The following is a 22997-nucleotide window of genomic DNA, read 5'->3' on the forward strand; positions in this document are numbered from 1 at the left end:
ATACCAGATATGATTACCCAAAAACCCTCCAATGAGAAGGTAAAACTGGGGTGGGGATGACACCCACAATTCTTCACTACTGCAGCAATAAGGTTCACTTGTTAATGTTACATAGTTTGACCATTTTCATGATCTACCTTGTGAAAGGCTTGCCCTATTAAAGGCTTACAAAGGATTGTTGGATCCCACCTTGTTAAAGGATTTTAACACCTTGCTAAAAGTGTGTCTGGCTAAAGGGCTTTAGAACACTCACTTGGAATGTCACCATATTAAAAAAATTTACAATGATTTTTAAATCAACCTTAGTCCAAAGGATTTCACCCTACTGATATAGTTGTTAGAAAGTAACAGTGGAATGTTTGATTTGATACACTTACAACTTTTGCCTTGCTGATTTTAGATCATAGTTCTATCCATCTTGATCCTCTTGATTAGTTATATCAATGATGTATAGTTTTCTCTCCTATTCTACAAATTGATTCTACAATTCTTTCACACTTCTAAGTCACCTTGGACAATCTACCCCTTTAACTTCCTTCAAATCTTCGCTCACATCACTTCCTTGTTCATACTAAATTATGGAGCTTTGTCTCCCTTTAAAAAGACTTTGGTGGCTTAGGGTTAGGTATGAATCTACGATTGAGATTCATTCATTTTTCCTACTCAATTCCTTCCATTTTTCTAATTGGTTGCATGTTGATCACATAGGGAATCCAAATAGATTCAATCTTATCTTCAAAGCTTTGAGATCTATTCATAAGTTAGCTTTAAAATGGTTTACATAGTTGTTTGTGCCATCAAAAACAACTAGGTCCATTTTTTGTTACTCGACACTTCATAATACTAATTCTTGACACTTACTATAACTTTTTCTTGCTCAGCACTTGAACTTGCTCAACATCAACTCTTCACTCGACACTTGAATCACTCGGTACATGAGTGACTCAACACTCATTACAACTCAACATCTATACATATTATACTCGGCATGTGTTACTATTTTGGCATGAACTTATTAAATGTCTTAAGTGTGTTGACACTCAATTGTCAAAACCAATCTGAGATCAGCAATCTCCCCCTTTTACATGAGTGGAAAAAACACTTAACTATACATAACAAATCTAATTTCCTCAAGTATAATATACAAATAGTTTGACATATATAGAAAACTTCAAATTTTTTAGAACTCTGTAATAGACTCATATACCTCAAAATTATGTAACTCCCCCTATATTAATGTGCCCATTCTGTGTCCATAATTTCTTCTCTTCTCTAAGTAGATTTGTTTCATGTTGATACTCTTTGTCTTTAAAATTGCTAACACTCTATTTTTGTCTAATATACTCTATTTGTTCCTTGGCTGGTTGCTCCCCCTTTGTTTGTTTTCCCCCTTTTTGGGTTATCTCCTCCTCTATTATCTCCCCCTTTCATATACTTCTCCCCCTTTATCTATTAATATCTCCCCCTTTTTGACATCGATGCCAAAGGGTCTATACACTAATTGTGTATTTGTCCAAAAAATGCATGTGGACTTCCATGATGAACTTCAAAGCAGCATCCTAGTTGTCTAATACAACATCTAAGGATTTGATCTAGATGGTTGTCTCTATTGCAAGATGAACTAAATTGTCCAATGTTGAAAGATTGGGGTCTTTCTTTAACATTGTTTTTGCATAGGTTAGTTCTTTCTGAAGTATTTCCATATAGGAGGTAAGGAAGGCTTGTATATTAATCAACTTGGCTCTTATACTAGCCTCTTCTATTGTTAATACAGCTAGTTGATTTTGTGTATGAAGCATTGAATGAAAGTGCTTCTCACTTTGAGTTGGATTTGGAGGTAGTTGCATACTTTAAATATTCCAATTCCTTTCCAAATCAAAATCTTGTGGCTCATTTCTTATGTGAAGAGTGTGGAGTCACACAATTTTGTGTACAATGAGAATATTTTCTCAAGTACCTTCTTCACTTTCTCAATTTAATTAGCCAACTCAACTTGAGATAGTGCTATCTCACTAGATATCTTCTCATTGACTTTTCTTTGAAATTTCTTTTGAGACCATTCCATGAGTTTAACATTGGTTTCCTGGTTTTCATTTGTCACCTATTCAACAATCTCTGATAGTTGTTCTAATATAGGTTTTGATTCATCAAGTGTTTGTAAGTTGAAAGCATATAAAAAGATATCTTTGATCTCCTGAAGTTCTTGCCTTTGTTTATACTCCTTCCTAAGTATCTCTTGATTCTTCTTTCCTTCCAATGCCTCTTGCATGATATTAATATGCTCTAAGTTCATGGTTGCATAATCATATTTTGGTATCACTATTTCTTCATCTAATAGTGCATCACCATAGTGGAACACCTTAACAACCTTTGTTGAGCTAGAGCCTAGCGCTAAAATCTACAATGATATTGCATCAGTGCTCAACCTCTAAAGGAATTTAGTGGGAGTGTCAGTTCTTGGTATGTTTATCAATGTCTGAATGGCTTCTTGCTCCTTCTCCTTGGGTATGTCCTTCTCTTCATCAGATCTACCTTGATCAATTGTGGTGCACCTTGTATTTGTGCAATAAGTATAGAAACATCTATCTATCTTTCTCGTTCTCTTGTAGGCTCCTTTGCTTCTACAGTTTGAACTTCATAAACTTTTGCAATAGTGTCAACCTCTGAAGATTTGTCCTTTGTTTTTATTAATGGTTGAACACTAGTAGTTTTAGGGATGGAAGTAGGTGGTTCTTGTGTGTTCACCTTTTCCTTTATTATGTCAGCTACAACCTTTTGTAGTTCATCCACATTGACCAATGTAAGATTTTCACATAGCCTTGCCTATAATGTGGATTGGTCTAGTATCTTTTTAAAATGTTCTGCAGTTTACAGATTAATGTTCTAAGGTGACTTTTAAAGGAACATCTTTTACTATTATAGTCTCTATAGTTGTGTTTGTGTCATGTGGAGGGATCATGGATAGCAATTGGGAGTCTTCAATACTCTGTTCTGCTTGTTGCTCCTCGGTTATTTCCATCTCATCTTTCTTTTCTTTTGTCTCCTCCACAGTACTGGTTTCTTCCTCCTTGTACTCACCTTCTTCCTCATTATTCATTCCCTCAAAGGGAACTACCTCTCCTTCTTTGAAAATTGTTAATCCATATATTAATCTCCACATTTGTGTGGACTTCTTCACAACATCTTCAATTTTATTTTGGATGCAAATTTGCTACCATATTTCTTATTAGCTTTGGTTATTTGTCCTTTTGACAATTCTGGCATCACTTGTGCCAATGTAGAATCTCTTATTTCTTTCTCCATATTTAGACAATAGTGCCATTTATTCTTAATAATTGTATATAAATATTTGGCCATTATGTTATCAAATTCAAGAGGGGTATTCTTGAATTTTGTCATCATGGCATATACAGATTCTTCAACCATGTTCTGGTCTTCTCTACTTAGTTTATCAAATTCAATTTTTTTTCAAACTAGTCAAATTTGCATTATCTCTAACATTATCACAAATCTTTTCTAGATCAGATTTGGGAGCATGAATTACCATTTTGAATTGGCTTGTGTCCTCTAACTCTATCTTCTCGTCATGTGACTTTGGTTTTGCTACATATTTTCTTCTCAGTTTCTTCTGCATAGGACTAATCTGCTCAGTTGCCTTGGTTTTCTCTTTTGCCTACTCCCTGGACTTTTGAGTGGTTGCCCTTGTCATGGCTCTAGTTGTTGGAGCTACATCCTTTTTTGCACTAGGCTTTGTAATCCTTTTTGCCGTAGGTTGTACAACTAGCTATGTTTTCACTTTTCTCTTCTTTGCTTGAGGCTTGGTTAGTGCTCCTCATCATCTTCTCCCTTGGCACCTTCTTCTTCCTGATCCTAACCCATTCCTTGGTTCAAAGAAAGAAGTTCTTGACCTTGTTCCTCTTATTCCTCTTCTTCTTCTTCATCGTCTTCTCCATCATTGTCTTATGCACCTTCCCCAAGCTTAGCTTTTAGCTTCTTCACTAGTTTTTCTTTCTTCATCAAGGTTGATGATGTCTTTAATTCCATTTCAAACTTTGATTTAACAACATCATAGTTACCAAAAAAATTAGCAGTTTTATCATTTTCTTTAGCAAGAAGTGCAGTGATAATAGCTAAAGCTTTATCAATATTTATTTCATAACCTAGAACCCTTAACCATCTAACTCTAGGTACTGCAACCTGGATGAAGGTATAGTCAATGTCTACTAAAAATAAAATATCATTATAATATTTCTCAACTAGGGAAACAAGAATTCTCAACCTCTATTTCATGGACTACTTGAAATCTTCAAAATAACTATTCATTACTAACTCAAAATTCTCTCCCATTTGCTCAATATACTCATTGATTTGTACAAAAAATGACCTTTTGGTCTTCCATCCTACTCTACTAAAAGATGGGAATTCATTTTGAACATAGAAAAAAATAAAAATCAATATAGAACCAAACTTACATTGAGCACTTTTAGATTTCCTTATTGCTCCTAGGTTTTCAATTATTTGTTGTAACTAGAGTTCTGCAAGATCATAGGTGTAATCTTTCTTGACTATATTGTAGCCTACATCAACTACTATACATGGAACACTATTTAGTTGGCTTGACTAGTAGAATTTTTGTAATATAAGTCTAACTACAAATACAAGAAGTGGATCTTTGATAGTGTCAATAGTCATCCCTCACTTGTTCCACTTGGCCCCTGTATTTCTTTCAATCACCTCTTTAGAGTCGCTCCTCAAAGTTTTGGGCCAATCTAGGGTTGGGTATCCAGTAACCCTATGTATAATTCTCTTTGAAATTTTTATGGGTCCACCTTCTAGCCATAGAAAATTGTCATGTATTCTGCTTAGGAAAATTCTGATCGATTCAGTTTTGAAGATAGTTGGAAAATCTAGGGCACAGGTTAAGCCCTTCCTCTCTATAATTTTGAATTCTTCCTTCAATACCCCATTTTTACACAACCTATCATATGCTTGTCTGATCTCCATGTCTCCAATCCCTCCTACCTTTTAGTTATAACACTTCCTCACATCTTGAACCGTAACAACCTTAGGCAGAATAATAGATAACATGCCTGTTGGATCATTCTTGTATGCAACTTTTGGTATTGCCCTAAAATCTATTTGTTTGACCTCATTTCTAACTAATTGAACTTCAACAGGTTCCTTCTCCTTTACATTCTTTGAACTAGAGGCCATTGTGCAAGCTAGGTTTTAACAAATATGAAAACTGCATAGCTCAGTAGATGAAGAATACCTTAAAATTTGATGAACTAATGCTTAATCTCCACTATGATCCATGCAAATTCTTTTCTCTTTCTTGTCAATCACTTTTTCACTCTATTCACTCTTGCTCTATGTTCATAATGGAAAAAAATATGTAAAATTTTCCCTTATACCCTTTCAAAATATAGCATTTATTGCATGGTACATGTACAGCTATAAACTTGGCTTCAATGCAATTTTTGTTTCACTCAACATTCATTGGTTTCATCATCACTTGCCAACTATAAGAATTACCCTTACTCAGCACTAATAGAAATTTCCTTTACTTGGAAACTACTAGTGGTTGGACTTCAACTAACTTTGGTTGTTAGCTCAGCACATACTAGTGTTTTCCTCGGCAATTGAAGATGACTTTTCACACTCGGCAATAATGTGAAAACTTAAAGATTTAACAATGGAATTTACTCATTATCTTGCATCTTTCTTCATGCTAATATATCTATTTTAATACTAACTTCTTTTGGAATTGATGTCTGATAAATCATTTTAAAGTATCAGTCCCATATACCTCCTTTTGCTTAGTTTGATGAGATGTGATCACTTGACCTATCAAGTGAAGTGATCCCTTCATTTGATGTATTGCATCCATCTTTCTTTCTCCATGTTTTGTTCATCTCTCCTCTAATGTGTTTAACATCTACCTTGACTTTTCCTTTGTTGAACTTTGAGTAAGGTTCCTTTGTCCTTGTTGGGAAATGCTTGCTGATATGGCCAGTCTTCAAATAGCTAAAGCATGTAGTTTGACTCAACCATCTGAAGTGTGTTCTTATGAAATTCTCAAGGATATGTCCATATTCTTAACAATAATGACAACTATGTCTTGTATTGTAGTCCCAACTATAGGAATTTTCATAGCTTCTTCCATTTTTTGGCTTGTTTGATGGCCATGTGGACTTGGATCTGCATTCAAAGGCTATATGTCCAAACTTTTGACAATTGTAGCATTGTCTCTCAAATTTTGGTTCATGCATGGTTTTGGTTCTACATTCATGTGCCTGATGACCTTGTTTGTTGCACTTGTGACAATGAGTCATGTTCTTAGGCTTATTATTCTAAATAGCATTCTTGTTCCTACAAACATTAGTTGTATGCCCCTTCTTACCACAATGATGACAAGTAGGTTTATAATTCTTACCTTTATTATTTCTTTCCTCAGTAGCTTCAGATGATTCTCCTTCTTTAGTGCTTATGTAGCCTAATCCTGATGTGTTTTTACTGGATCTAGGAGATTTTAGTAGTTTCTCAAAGTACTTGATGGCTTCATTTGGCTTGTTGAAACTTTCAGCAAATTCCTTTTCTCTTTTGAGGTCATTCTACAACTGTTATTTTGCAACTTCAATGTAGTTATCTCAATTTCCTTGACATTCAACTCATGATGAGCATTCATCATTTGGCTTAAGGTGTCCAATTGCATGTTTGAGATCCTAGATAGCTCTACTGACTTTTCTTCCAATCTATTTGCCAAAACTCTTTTTTGTTCTTTAATCATGGCCTTGTCTTCTATAGCTTTCTTCTTTTGTTCAGTCACCTCACATAGCAGTATAGCTTGTAATTCTTGTTCCAACTTGAGATTTTTTTTCTCCTCAGCTTGTGCTCTATTCTTGTCTATGAGATCTACAATTGATGTATTGAATTCATAGGAGTTACCATCTGCAAATAATTTTGTGGTGTCAATCTCTTTGTATTGTGTGTCATTTTATGCCATAGCAATCTCTTTCCTCTCTTTAGTGAACTTCTCAAGGCATCTCTAGCTTCATTCAGTTGTTGTAGTCAGAGATGTATCTCAATCTCCTGATCCTCAGTGGTTTTTCCTAACTTGTAAACTTCCATTTTAAAATCTTTTCTCCAAGCTGTAAGGTTTCTCCTAATGAGAACTTAGCTCTAATACCAATTATTGGAAATACAAATGGGAAATGTCTGAGGGGGGGTGAATTAGAAGTACAAGTATTTAACCAATAAAATTTTTAACTTTAAAAAAATACAAGCATGAACATATCGAAATAACATGTAAAGTAAATGTATCCACATAAACACTTGACACTAGATATGATTACCTAGAAACCCTCTAATGAGAAGGTAAAACTGGGGTGGGGATGACACCCACAATTCTTCACTACCATATCAATAAAGTTCACCTGTTAAGGTTACTTAGTTTGACCATTTTCATGATCTACCCTGTGAAAGGCCTGCCTTGTTAAAGGCTTACAAAGGATTGTTAGATCTCACCCTGTTAAAGGATTTTAAAACTCTATTAAAAGTGTGCCTAGCTAAAGGACTTTAGAACACTCACTTGGAATTTCACCCTGTTAAAGGATTTTACAATGACTATTAAATCAACCTTAGTCCAAAGGATTTCACCCTGCTAATACAATTTTTGGAAAGTAATAGTAGAATGTTTGATTTGATGCACTTACAACTTTTACCTTGTTGATTTTAGATCACAATTCTATCCATCTTGATCCTCTTGATTAGTTATATCAATGTTGTATAGTTTTCTCCTCTATTCTACAAACTAATTCTACAATTCTTTCACACTTCTAAGTCACCCCTTTTACTTCCTTCAAATCTTTGCTAGCATCGCTTCCTTTTTCATACTGAATTATGGGGCTTCATCTCCCTTTAAAAAGACTTTGGTGGCTTAGGTTTAGGTATGAATCTATGATTGAGATTCATTCATTTTTCTTGCTCAATTCCTTCCATTTTTTTGATTAGTTGCATGTTGATTGCATAGGGAATCCAAATAGATTCAATCCTAACTTCAAAGCTTCAAGATCTATCCATAAGTCGGCTTTAAAATGGTTTACATAGTTTTTTGTGCCATCACAAACAACTAGGTCCATTATGTGTTACTTAGCACTTGATAATACTGATGCTCGACACTTACTATATTTTGTCTTGCTCGGCACTTGAACTTGTCCAGCATCAACTATTCACTCAGAACTTGAATTGCTTAGCACATGAGTGACTCAACACTCATTGTAACTCAGCATCTATACATATTATACTCAGCATGAGTTACTAGTTCAGCATGAACTTAGTAAATGTCTTAAGTGTGATGACACTCGATTGTTAAAACCAATCTAAGATCAACAAAATGAAACTAGACTTTAGGGGAAAACCTTAGTATTACTATACTAGTCATTGTAGAAAGAAAAAGACTAGACTAAGGTTGTGAATTCTTCTAGCCACAGGTTGTCCTACCACTTCGTCTAGGTTATACCATTTTCGAAGAAAATCCTAGCCAATTGCCATTCCTTATTGTGCTTCAACTACCCAACAGTCAAGCCCAACTAAAATGGTCTTAGGGCCACATTTTGGCCAGGTTCTAAAAGCTTATGGATTTCACCCACCCAAGGGATCCCCTTGCCTAATTTTGTATGAGCAACAATATCAATGTCGTCACCTAAGTATTCTTCTTTAAAAGTATTCCTTAGGAGTAGCAAAATGTCGACCCTTGCTTCTCTAAGGTCAACCAGAGAGGCTAGAAAATGGGATGTAATGTCAGTGTTGACATAGTACCTATTCTCATTCTCCAAAAATCGATGCCCTAGAACCATTTTCATAGCATGAATAATGAAGTTCACAACACTAGTTGTAGTAGGAACAACCTCATTGCAGATTAAGAAGAGTTTTCGTTAGGAACTTCACCTAAAAAGACCTTTCCTCTTCCAATTTGCATCTTAGACAAATTGGAGTGGCTATCTTGACTACAGAGCAAGGCCTACCACTCTACCATACTACCACCAAGTAAACCAGACTAGAATTGAATGAGCACTAAAAGTATATACCTATTACTAGACTATTGACTACCAAAAATGAGATGAGCAATGACAAAAGAAGAAGCTCAATTGCCTATAAATAAGTTGAGTGGCTGAGAAATGGTCTTGACTCCCTACATATTTATCCATCTGGCTTCTAGTTCATTTGTTTTAAATTATTAAATCTTCGCAAATCTTCAACATAAACGTTAGGATTAACCTTAGACAGAAATAATAGTTACATGCAAATATAACCAATATCAGAAAATAATAGATCGCATATAAGAGAACACAAGACACCAAGATTTAGTGTGGTCCACCTAATCCCTAGGCTACACCCACCAATAGAAAATCCAATATTTTTATTATTCAATGATTACAACCTGATTACAATCTATAATCCCCTACAGCTCAATACCGCCACAAGAAACAATTTTCACATCACACACTATGAAAAACCCCTAATCCTAAGCTATTTTACACAAGAATTTTTACCACTTTAGGGTTATAACTAATAATTACATTCCAGCCCAAAATTTTAATAATAGGGCACAAAATATTTTTTTGGGGTGATGCCCCTAGCCCCAAAGAATCAATCACCACAAACTAACAATAAATGCAAGTTTGTGCCAAAAAAAAAAATTATGCATGCAAAGTCGATGGAAGAGGGAATGCCACAAATTGTGACAAAGACATGTATGTACTATCCACTGCAAGTGGTATAGGCTAGAAGGAAATGTGTCACCATTTCAAAGACTTGAACAAGGTCAAGGCTTCATTCCAGATGTTTGGCCTAAAATTAACCTTCAACTATTGAAATATTATCATTTGACGAATGATAGTCTATAAATGAATGTTACTTGTTACACACATATGTTGGAGATATGAAATGATATGAGAAACATTTCCCAAAAATTTGTTATTACGTATATCGATTCTTGGTCAGTATGTGTAGTATGTACTATGTCCTACTACTAACTTGTAAGTACTTACTAGAAAGTGAAATTATGATTCACACAAATTTAGAAAGTAACTTTATGATTACTGTAAAATAACTAGAGCCCAAAAAAAAACAACATGCCCACTGAAATATCAAATGTCAATGAAAAGGGTTTTACTTTGAATTATATTATTTGCATCTACTTTACATTTCATCTTCATATATATATAGTAGTTGTGGTTTCCCTAAAAAATGGAAGTGAATTGTTACATTTCAAAATCATAAACTTTTGATAATATGTTTTTAAAAAAAACCCTAACTGAAATGACGATTATTCACATAACACTTCTTTTATCCTTCAAAACATCCCAAAAGTGTTGAAGTTCCATTTTTTTTGTTCCAATACATCTATAATTTGATCTTCAAAATTAGCAAGGTCAAGACCCATTTCAACAAACATCACTCGAAGGTCTACCTTTAACATCTCCTTTTTGAGCTCTTTGATGGTGTCCCTAGGATTAGCAGAGAAAACTTGTTAAGCTGCAATAAGCCCAATAGTAAGATCATTTTGTTCCTTATCCTCCTCCAAAGACAAATGTAGGTTGACAACAGGGCTTGGATTTTCATTTGATGATCCCTCTTCCACAAGCAGTCCCATTTTTGGCAACCAACTAGTTTTCTAATAATGGCAACCACTGAGTAGGATATCTGCAATTTAAAGAAAAAAAAATTCAAACAGATTCCACCATACCATAAATGCAATAGGATATTCCACATATGTTTCATCCAACCACATTCGCCAATGCATTATATATGTTTTTTCAATAAAAAGGAAAAATTTTGTAATCAAATATATATCATTTTCAATAAATGAGAAAATTTGCCTAATCAAATATATATTTTTTCCAAAAAATGGGAAAAATTGTCTAATGTGATACTTTTTTCTAATGAATGGGAAAAATCACCATATACAATATATACCCTTTGTATCAAAAGGGACAAAATCACCTCGATTTTATGAAATTTTGTAATGGTCAAAGAAAATTTGCATCTAACATAAAAAAATTTGTGACATTGAAATAAAAAATTTCCAACAAAAATTAATTTTGTCCCCTAAAAGTAATGTTGGATTCACCATGAATTTATATATTTTTTAGGGAGGGGGTTTCTTAAATTTATCCCTAATCTTAATACCTATCATTCAAGTTATCTCTTTCATCTATAAGAAGGTCAATTTGTTCAAGATCTTCTTCACGATTTTTCTTCAAGTGTTCCATATTCATAAGGAACTTACTCAAGCTATTAAAATTCTTTAGAGTAACTGGGATCTGATACCAATTGTTAGAAATCGATAATACTGAGAGTGGGGGTGACTTAGTATTCTACAAACTTTTTCCCACAACTAAATATTGTTAATGCTTTATAATTTTCATATGAAAGTAAACCATCAATATTGAATAGTAAATACAACCATTCACATAGAGAACTCATAACACCATTATTTGTTAGCTAGGGAAACCCTAGCCAAGGGAAAACCCTAGTGGGGATGATACCCACTAGATGATCCATTAAACAAAAGAATCCTCTTAAGGATATTGACCCTGTTAGGAGTCTATGAAGTACATATAGTGTCTCGAGTCCTTGTTAGAGGACTAGGCCTTGCTAGAAGCTTCAATCCTATTAGGAGTTACTTCAACCCTTTTAAGAGTTGGTATATCAAATACAATGTATGCAAGAAGAGCCCACTGCCCTAACATGCATTTATACAATGAAGTTCTACATAAGAATAGATATACATACAATACTTTCTGACTACTATAATTTATACTTGCTTTGATCATACAAATCTATTACAAATCTAGCAATAGATGACACATTTATCTATGCAAGATAAGATCTATACTTCACAAATTAGTAAATCTCTGCTCAATCAACCTTCATGTCTTCACAGGCTTGACATAATATAAAATAACTTATGGATTAACATCCACAAAGTCATCTCATCATGCCTTAGTAATTATTTTGTTACCAAAATAATTCCTTAAGTCATACAACTCAATTATCTACTATGCTTTGTTCTACTTTGTCAAATTCAATCATAACTTGCATCGTACTATCTGTACACATCTACACACTGGCACACATCATCATGACATTTATAATACAGATTTCTTCAACTACACATAAGATAACTCTCAATGGGTCATTTGTACATATCTCATCTATCTCTATACTGCTACAAACTATCTAACACTTCGACAATTTTCTAACTCTAAATGCATAAATGAAATACTAAATACATGTTACCATAAATGACAACTCTCAAGATGTCTATCTGACCATATTTCCAACATAGTCAGCCTAGATAATAAACTTGTAGATGATAACAAAACTAAAATAAATGAGGCAATTAAATTATAAGGTAGAGGGGACTTTATTGTGGGACTGATGATGAACATTTTTGGTGTTATCCTTTATGTTGAACCAATTTTCTATGGTTAGAACATTTCACATCTTTTCCATTATTCTCATCAAAACCTATATCATGAGTAATTTATGTAAATTTATCATGCCTAGATTGTATACCTATTTAAACAATGAATACTTTAGAATCTATTTATTTCTCTTTTCTTTCTAACCATAGAAGTCAACAAAAATGATGTCTAGAGCCCTATTGGAAGCATTTTTTGACTTCATAGGTTAAAGGGTTCTACCGTGATAATCTAAATCAATAATTGTGAAAATGATGAAAGATAACATTTGTATATGTACATATGGCCTATGCTTTTGTAGATTTGATTCCTAAAATACTCTTTTAAAAATTTATAGTTCTTTAATGATTTTCCCTATCAATCCACCTTGCCTCATTTAAGTTCATAATGATGGCTTCTAAATTCAATTAGTAAGAAACATGTTGTGTAAGATGTTTGTTAGGTCAACTTATAATGACTATAGTAAAGTTTGAATTTGATGTATTTATTTTAACTAGATCATTTCTATGCTTTATGATTTTAACACGATCATTTCTACACTTTATGGTTTTATGGTTTTAACTTGGATAGATCCCACATCCCAAAGGAATGATACATGGGAGCAAAAAATAATCTCGAGGTAGACAACAACTATTTTAAAATACACACAAGTAGAAGTAAAATGAAGATTAATGCACCAAATTTAAAGAAAAGTGTATTCTTTGTCACTATATTACTTCATTAAGATACTCACATGAAGACAAACACAAAACCAAATAAAAGATAACATAGTTTTATTAATTTAACAATAAAAAATATTTCTTTAAATGACCAAAGCATCCCTATCTTAATTTCAAAAAAGCAAAATTAAATCTTTGAATGATTCCCCCATAAAGGGTTCTACTAACCCTCATGCCAACACAAATGCTGCCAAACATGTCTCCCTTCATTAAATAAATGTTAGCCATACCTTTTTCATAGAGACAGTGATCCCATTAGAAAACAACTTTAAAAAATCAATCAAATAAATATAAAATAAATTTATCACAAAATACTCGCATAAAGACAAACACAACATGCTACATAATTATTCCAATTTCATAATACAAATATATTTCTTTAAATGATTCCCCATAAATTGTTTTATAAACTTATATGCCAACACAAAGGTGACCAAATATAGACTATAAAATGTATAATCTTTTTTTTAAAGAAATGTTAATCATACTTTATCTTGAGAAGACCATAATAGCAAAGCTTTTACCAAAGGTTTCAAAGAGGAGATCATGATAGACAACCTTACACTGTGGACTCTTTAAGAGTATTTCAACTTCACCAATTTAATTCTTTTTTATGTTAATAAATTTGATTTTTTTAAGTAGAAGTAAAATGAGGATTAATGCACTAAATTTAATTTTAATCTTTGTCACTATATTACACCATTAAGATACTCACACAATGACAAACACAAAACCAAATAAAAGATAACATAACTTTACTCATTTAACAATACAAAATTATTTCTTTAAATGATCCCCCAATTAAATAAAACAAAATCATATGCCAAAAAATATCTCTTATGAGAATATATTATTTTTCTACAATACTCACATAAAGACAAACACATAACCAAATGAAAAAGCATCCCTATTTTAATTTCAAAATACAAAATTAAATCTTTGAATGACTTCCCCCATAAATGGTTCTACTAACCCTCGTGCCAACACATATGTGACCAAACATGAAGTATAAATGTCAAATTCCCCTTCATTAAATAATTGTTAGTCATACTTTTTCCAAAGCGATAGTGATCTCAAGTTAGAAAATAACTCCATAAGAATCAATCAAGTAAAAATAAAATGAATTTATAACAAAATACTCACATAAAGACAAACACAACACTACATAATTATTCTAATTTCAAATTATAAAAATATTTCTTTAAATGATTCCCCATAAATTACTTTATAAACTCAAATGTCAATACAAAGATGACCAAATATAGACTATAAAATGTCAAATCTCATTTTTTAAAGAAATGTTAGTAATACTTTATCTTGGCAAGACCATGATAGCAGAGCTTTTATCAAAGGTTTGAGAGAGGAGATCATAATTGACAATTTTGTACTAGAACATTTTCTCTTTATGTGTTTCAAGAAATTTGAATTTTTCCCTAACAAGACCACTAGAAGATCATCTTTTCCCACTTAAATTATTTGTATGTGACATCCTTCACTTATTCAAAATTATGAACACAACTACATAATGACACTAACCTTCTATTTGAAAAGGTTTGAACCAACCTTTAAACAGCTTGTACCCAAACCTTAATTTAAATAATAATAATAAAAAAGAAAAGATGATTTTTATTATTTTTATTATTCTTATGATTTTTACCTTGCAGCCGGCTTCATCTATTTGGCATTTTGGACAAGTCAAAGGCCGCCCTCAGCTTTCTCCACCACATCACTAAAAAACTCTTGATGACTCATCAATTTCCCTGCTTCCATGTGAAGGCCAAATCATACGACTCCCTCGCAGCCTGTCACCCATTAATCAATAATTATTATATTATCTCCCTTCTTACGCATCAAGACACAATTCTTCTTTTCCCATTCATGCAAAGCGAGATTCTTACCAGTTATGCAAGTTGGGGATTTTTCCTTCTTATAGGCAAAATGAGATTTATAGCAGTTGTGCAAGTTTGAGATTTTTTCATTTGTGACCATCTAGCCCTGGATTTCTAGGAGTATATACAGAGAGAAGAAGAGAGGTGAGGAAGAGTATACTCAGTGAATATATATACCGATCCTGATATTGATGGCGGCAGTGGAGAAGAAGAGTGTGGTTGTTGTGGGAGGTGGAATTGCAGGGGCAAATGTTGCCAAGGCTCTGCTCAACTTTGCAGATGTTACACTCATTGATCCGTATGACTAATCTCTCACCTTTTTTTGATCTCTTTGCTTGATGATCCTAGAAAATGTATCCATTGATGATTTGTATTGGGCACAAAAATATATTGATCTAAAGACAAGTTTTTACAGGCTAGGCTAAGTTAATGAGCATTGAAAGCTTTTCAATCTAAGTATGAATCAAGTTTCAGCAATCTACATTAATGAGCCCTGAAAGTATTGAATCCGGAAGCTTTCAATGCTCAATGCATTGATTTGATTGGCAGTGGTTATTAGGAATGCTTATGTATTGATTGATAATGGGTATTGGATATGAAAATGTATTGATTGATGATAGTTTTTGGGTATGAGAAAGTATTCATTTGAAGGCATCATGTATTGATTGGTAATGGGTATTGAATATGAAAATGTATTGATTGATGATGGTTAGTGGGTATGAGAGAGTATCGATTAGTTTTCACAGTTTGTTAATGAGCATTGACAATTTTTGGATTCAATAATATTAATCTTATTGAATCAAGTGTACCTAATGAACATTGAAAGGTTTCAATTCAAATAAATAAACAGTTCAATTTAGAAGCTCTTAATACTCATTTATTGAAATTTGATTGATAACGATAATTGGGCATGATAACAGAAAGGAGTATTTTGAGATCCCATGGGCGAAGTTAAGATGCATGGTGGAGCCAAGCTTTGGGGAAAGAAGTGTGTTTCTACATGAGGAGTATTTGAAAAGTGGGAAGCTTGTCATATCTGCTGTAACAGGTGTTACAGAGGAGGAAGCTGTCATCACTGCCTCAGGGGAACAAGTGAAGTATGATTATCTGGTGCTTGCCACTGGAACTGCTTATGATGGCCCTCCTACAAAGGCAGAGAGGCTCAACCAGTTTAAGGAAGGTACACATTGCATGATGTGTTTTTTACATACAATATGGTAGTGTGCCTAGGGGTTTTTGTTTCACTCACATTAATTTATTAGACTTCTATAATATTGGTACCAGTTTTCACATGTAAAAGAATGTATATATTTTTGGATTGAAAGTTTGAATTATATTTAGGTATCCATCATAAAAGAAATGGAGAATATCTATTTTTCCAATACCATCAATATCTATTCACTAATCTAAGAAAATATCTAAATGTAAGATAATCTACAAAAATTATCATCTATATCTTTTGAATATTATATATATATATATATATAAAGATTATCTCTTAAGATTAATACTGAGCAATCCAAAACAAAAATGTAAAGACAATCTGTAAAAACTTAATAAGACATTCTTGATGTATGTATATTCCAATCCATTATCTCTAATAACTCACTAGAAAATTCCAAATGTCTATCTTCCAACCCAAAAAAAATTATTATTAGGGTGGGCCTTGTTTTACATTGGGTTCCCACCAAGTATCAGGAAGCTTCTAAATTTAACTTTCCTTGCCAAGTGGCAGTATTATTCTTGCAGAGTCTTATAAGCAATCTAATACGGGATAGGATTGCTTATTCTTACAAGCAATCCTTATTATTATTAATTTAATATGCAGTAAATCCAAAAATCCCAAACCTTTTTAAAGATAATATATTCCTATCATGTTGTCGACAGCGCAACTTGCACTTAATATGCAAGTTTGGATGGTAAGCTCTCACTTTCTCCATTACCAATCATTTTAATATATTTTAGAAAAACCTTTATGATTTAATGCAGTAAAATATAATTATCACCGTATATAAGGAAATCAGAGAAAGACAATCATTAGATTCTAAAAAGAAATTGTATGATTTGTAATATTAAAATATAAAATACTAGTCTTCAATTTTAGTTGTATTATTAGACAAGACTTTACTAAATAAAAATAAAATGAAATATAATATACTACTGGAGTTAAAGAAGAATCATTTATTAAGACAAATAGTTTGTAGGGAAAATATTTATTGGTGATTCAGGTTAACTTTAATTTTACATATCTAGAATTAGTAAACAGTTATTTTTTTTGTGTATCATTAAAGTTAAGATTTGGGTTTTTGGGTATTCACAAATTTATCTGTAGGGATCCTAAAATACAAAATGGTCAAAAAGTCTCATCCTATACCCACTATGTTCATGCTAATAATCACTCACTCAGAAAAACATCAGCACTTGTGGTTAAGTGCCTCAGTAGTTATTATAAAATGTCTAATAGTGATGCACAATTAGTCAATCAGCAAGCCAAAAAGCCTAAAAAATGATCTACCATTACTTTGGCCTATTAGTACATTTTGAACTAAGAATGGTAATTGGAAGTCTCAGAAAGTGTGTAGCTCATTATCACTCCAATGTAACAGATCTTTCAGTCTAGAAATAGATGACTGGATGTGATTCAAAACCGTATAAAAATCAATATAAAAGATCAACTAATCATACTTGCTATCTGATCAAATAGTTGCTATAATATAAATGTAAAATTGATGAACTGTATTTGATTTGTAACAAGATTCTTCTTTCCTCTTGTAATTCCATAGACAATAAGAAGATAAAGGATGCCAAGACAGTTGTGATAATTGGAGGAGGACCCACTGGAGTGGAACTGGCAGGAGAGATAGCAGTAGACTTTCCAGAGAAGAAGGTGGTTTTAATCCATGGGGGAGCAAGGCTGATTGAATTTGTGGGAGAGAAAGCCTCCAGAAAGGCTCTGGCGTCCCTCAAGTCGAAGAAGGTGGAAGTGCACCTCAATGAAAGGGTTGATTTGAGCACCATCTCTGAGACAACAACAAGCTTTACCACAAGCAGTGGGAAGACCATTGAGGCAGATTGTCACTTCGTTTGCATAGGAAAGAAGGTGGGCTCCTCCTGGCTCAAGGACACTTACTTTGTGGAGTCTCTGGATGAACATGGCCAAATTAAGGTGGATAGCTCTCTCAGAGTAGATGGGAAGACCAATGTCTTTGCTGCTGGGGATATTATTAATGTTAGGGTAAGTAAAAAAATCTTTTTTCTTTTTTTTCAAATTTGAATTTTATTTCTTTACTAGATAATTAGAATTATGATTTGAAAAAGAGTTTTAATCTTTAGCATTTATTATCATGTGTATAAAGTATTTTTAAAATGATGTATAGATAGATGGATTGATAGATAGAAGTGTAATAAATGATTCTTAATACAACATGGTAGAAGTGTATAAATGAGTGGGGTAGGTTGGATAAGTTTTATTCATCAATTATAATGTTAGGACAGATATTAAGATTTTTTTACTCTACGATCTAATATTTAATGTTTATAAATTTTGTAGGCATAAAATTTCTATGATATTAGTACTATTACTGTTAGATTTGATTAGTTCAACTTTATGAAATAGGTTATCAAAATTAGTAAATATGTGAAAATTTTAATTCTTGTTGTCAATTATTAAGTGGAACATTCATATTTATTAAAAAATATAGATGTTTGTGAATTACTTGCATTATGAGAAAATGTTCAAAGAATTTTAAAATAGCTTTTTGCTAGGAGTTTAAAAAATGTAAGATTTATTCACAATAACTTTATTACAAAGATTTAAATGGATCATTTAAATTATTATTAAAATGAAAATTGATAATATTATTATAATTAGAATTAAATAGTGTAGTTTTTGAGTCAAACTCATTAACCCATTTTTTATGACTAATAGATCTCAAGAACCTATCTCTCGTGAGTATGAACTATATGTTTAGAACTCATTGCATATAAGTGATGCACACAAAGATGAACCGATATTGGGTTTTCTTTAATGACTATCCATTCTACTACTACACATGAAATATAGATCAATGAATTTGACTTGAAAGAAAATATGTCCTACATATCGAAAGAATTGATAAATTTTTTTCCTAAATAACAAATTCAAGCTCTATGTTTACTTCAACACAATACTAGAGTACACACCACTTATGCACTTTTATGTCTACATGTTTTCTTTAAGAAGCATTATTGTTTTAAGATGCAATCATTATATTTACTTACAATGCAGCTATCCTCCTTACAAATTGTATAGTTGACCAATTTTAAAAAAATCGAAAATATCATGAATTTTTCCAAAAATTTGAACATTTTTTCCAAAAATCGAAAACAACAAAAAAAAAAAGAAAAAATCACTTTTTTTTATGAATCTGAAAAAATAATAATAATAACTTTGTTTTGTGCTTAGAACATTTTGTCTGAAATTAGCCTGTCTCATTACTTACCACCCTACAAAATGTCACTTTATTTGTGTAGGAACTGAAGCAAGGGTTTTGTGCCCAGAAGCATGCTAAGGTGATAGCCGATAATATAAAGAAGCTCTCCGCAAATCCCAAGCCCAAAAAGCTGAGCACATACAAAGCAAGTCCAGCAATGGCCATTGTAAGCCTTGGAAGATACCATGCAGTTGGCCAGTTCCCATTTGGCACCTTCAGTGGCCGCCTCCCTGGCATGTTGAAATCAAAAGACTTGTTTGTTGGCACTACTCGCAAAGCCCTTGGCCTCAATTCATAAAGTTTAATCAAGCTTCCTTCAAATTGCTCAGTAAACTGTTTTTTGATTGATTGAATGGCCCTTCTATTTGAAGATATTATGTTTGGTAAGATGTAAGCTTCTTACTATGGTAGAAAAGGTGTATTATTTCTATACACAGTGATAGGGAAAAGACTGGTTATCTGGTTTCTAATTTGTTAATCTGTGTGTAGTTTTCAATTTTGTAAGGTGGCAAGGATTTGCAGTGGGTTCCATCTAATAAAGAGTTATTTTATTCTATGCATTCTCACCCATAAGTATTGAGCATTAAAATTGGAGACCAAAGATTAATGTTTAATATAAAATTTTCACTCTAGTCTACAGTTTTTCTTAGAGTTCAATGTACTCATGGAATCGTTTATAATGGAGGATAGCATTAAGAGTCAATTTAATGTATTTTTGTTGACCTATTCTTTTCAATGACTAGCTATGATCGAAAAGATTACTTTAAGTTGCTGAAATTGACTTGTGCATAATATATTTGTAAGTAAGATTTTATATTCATTTTTAGGGATTATAATATTTAATTTTTTTTTGTAGTGGGTGTTTTACATTTGGTAATTTATATACTTCTAGCATATTTAGACATTCAAATATGGTTGGCTGCCAGCTGGGCCAGGGTTTTTCCCCTAGCCTATTCTTGGTGTTTGATCTTTACTATTTTTCTGTTCTGTTTAGATTGCTAGCTACTGGACATAATTTGCGTCGGTGTTTTTGGAGATCTTCTGCAGTCAATTTTGGATTGGGGTTTTATTGTTTGCATGGCAGGGCCTGGGATTTCTTCTTCGTTGGTGAGAACAGATGGTTCTTCTCCAACTATGCATGCAATGCAATCTGAATCGTTTTATTCAGGGGAGAGCTCCAAGCTGAAAAAAGTTAATGGTTGTTTTCCGCGTAGCCATGATCGCCCTATTCTGGTTATTCCTCCAACGGCTGTAATGGAGGACATTGATTATTGGACCAAGCATGCTTTGATATGCAAATTTCTTGGAATCTGGATTTCCCTATCCGCTCTTGAGGCATGGATCCACCGCTCTTGGCAAGTGGAAGGCGATATGGAGATTATGTTGGCAGGGAATAGTTATTTTTTTGTTGTATTCTCTTGCATGTCTGATCGTGATCGTGTTTTTCAAGGAGGCCCTTATTTCTACAACATTGTGGGGTTATTTGTCAAACTTTGGCATTCAGGTTTTAATTCTGCTGAGGATCTCCCTTCAACAGTGCCAGTTTGGGTTCGCTTGCCTCGTCTTCCCTTGGAATTTTGGTGTGAAGACATCCTTTGACAAATTGCTGCTTTGTTGGGGAAGCCAGCTGCAATCGCACATCAATCCCTCGATAAAAAGGTTATTTCTTATGCTAGAATTTGTGTTGAAATTAATTTGAATAACCCATTACCAGATTCTTTGGAAATTTTTCTGGGGGATTCTTCTTCGGTGCAGCAGTTAGATTATGAATCCCTCCCTTTTCGTTGCCAGATTTTTCATGAGTATGGTCATTTACTGCGGCAGTGCCCCCGTAACTCAAGTTTCAAAGGAGTGGATCGTTCTATAGCTGGCAATGCTGGTGGTTTGGCAGATACTACAGGGAAAGGACAATCTCAAATGGTTAATACTACCAAGGGGATGAATCCACAAGATGCTACAGGTAAGGGTAAGGCTCAAATGCAGGATAAGGATGGATTTACCCCTGTTGGCCCTCGAGCTAAGGGACGTGGTCAAAAGAGGCCTCTGAAAGAAAGATTATCTGATTCAGGTTTTAACCGCTTTCAGGTGCTGGATAGTATGGTTCTAGAGGAGGGTATTCATCCTCCTATCTCTTCTGATCCAGTTTGCCCATATGAGAGATCTGTTCCTAATGATGCTTGTGGGGCATCTCAAGTTGTAGTATATCAGAACTATGAGGTTCTTGTAGCTCTTGTGACAATAGCTCTGATGACTCCTGCAGTGTTGGAAGATGATGATGTTGTTTTGGCTGACTTGGTTAAGGATGTGCTACCATCAGGTAAGGGCAAGGGATCTCCTCTCCCATTAGGGTTACTGCCTCGACCCTTTAAGCGGGCTTCTTCTACTCCCCCTATAAGGAGTGGGCGCAAAATAGACCAAGAGAAGATTAAACTCACAGGAGATATATTGATTGAGTTTGGTTCAATGAAACCTTTGGATTCTCATTTTCCCAATTCTACCCAATGATGATTATTCTCTCATGGAATGTAAGGGGGTTGAATAGCATCCCTAGACAAAAGGCTATTCATAACTTGGTGGTTGATCATAGTCCTGATGTTTTTTTTATCCAAGAGACTAAGCTCTTTGTGGAGTCTATGGTCCAACATGCCTCTAGTATTTGGTCTCGTGGCCAATGCCAGTGTGTTGGGGCAACAGGCAGTGCTGGTGGTTTAGCTATATTTTGGGTCCTCAAAAAATTTCTCCTCTTGGCTGGATGTCTTCTCGCTCAGCTCTCTCTATGGTAGCTTCTGCTCTAGACTCAGGCAAGGTAATCATGGTTACTAATGTGTATGCACCTGTTGATCTTGTGGGAAAGGAGGAACTTTGGGAACATATTCAATATGTTAGAAATTGTCATCCTTATCATCCTTGGGTGTTAGCAGGGGACTTCAATTCAGTTTTAAGTCTGGAAGAGAAGCATGGTGGTTTGGCTAGATTGGGGCCTTCTTCTGCTCTTCTTCGGCAACACATATCTCTTTTGCATCTCTCTGATGTTAAGCCTTCTAATGGCCTCTATACCTGGAATAATCGCAGGACTGGTGTTGCTGCTATCTCAGAACGCCTGGATAGATTTCTTGTTTCTTGCTTCTGGCTTAGTGGCACCCTTACTATCTCTTCAGAAATCCTTGATTGGAGGGGTTCAGATCATTGGCCAATCAAATTTTCCCCTATAGGGGCTTATGTTCCGAAGCATCCTCCTTTTAAGTTCCAGTTGATGTGGCTTCGTGACTCCTCTCTTCATGATTTTGTTTTTTGTTGGTGGAAAGATGGTGCTCCTGCATATGGTACTGCAATGTTCTCATTTTCTAAAAGCCTTCAATATGTTAAAAGGCAGCTCAAGATATGGAATAGGGAATGCTTTGGGAATCTTCACTTTATGAAGAGGCT

General features: G+C 33.7%; 1 protein-coding gene across 1 annotated transcript; it reads left to right on the forward strand.

Moving 5' to 3' along the window:
- The first annotated feature begins 14980 nt into the window (after positions 1 to 14980).
- LOC149564056 (uncharacterized) lies at positions 14981 to 20125 on the forward strand. The gene is made up of 4 exons (XM_089827151.1): positions 14981 to 15397; positions 16020 to 16279; positions 17883 to 18334; positions 19612 to 20125. Exons 1-4 carry the CDS (start codon positions 15291 to 15293, stop codon positions 19867 to 19869), a joined length of 1077 nt encoding a protein of 358 aa, XP_089683277.1. The 5' UTR covers positions 14981 to 15290; the 3' UTR covers positions 19870 to 20125.
- The last annotated feature ends 2872 nt before the right edge of the window (positions 20126 to 22997 follow it).

This window comes from Cupressus sempervirens, chromosome 4 (genome assembly GCF_028749045.1).
Source record: "Cupressus sempervirens isolate cs-2001-9-10 chromosome 4, ASM2874904v1, whole genome shotgun sequence".
Taxonomy (NCBI): Eukaryota; Viridiplantae; Streptophyta; class Pinopsida; order Cupressales; family Cupressaceae; genus Cupressus; species Cupressus sempervirens.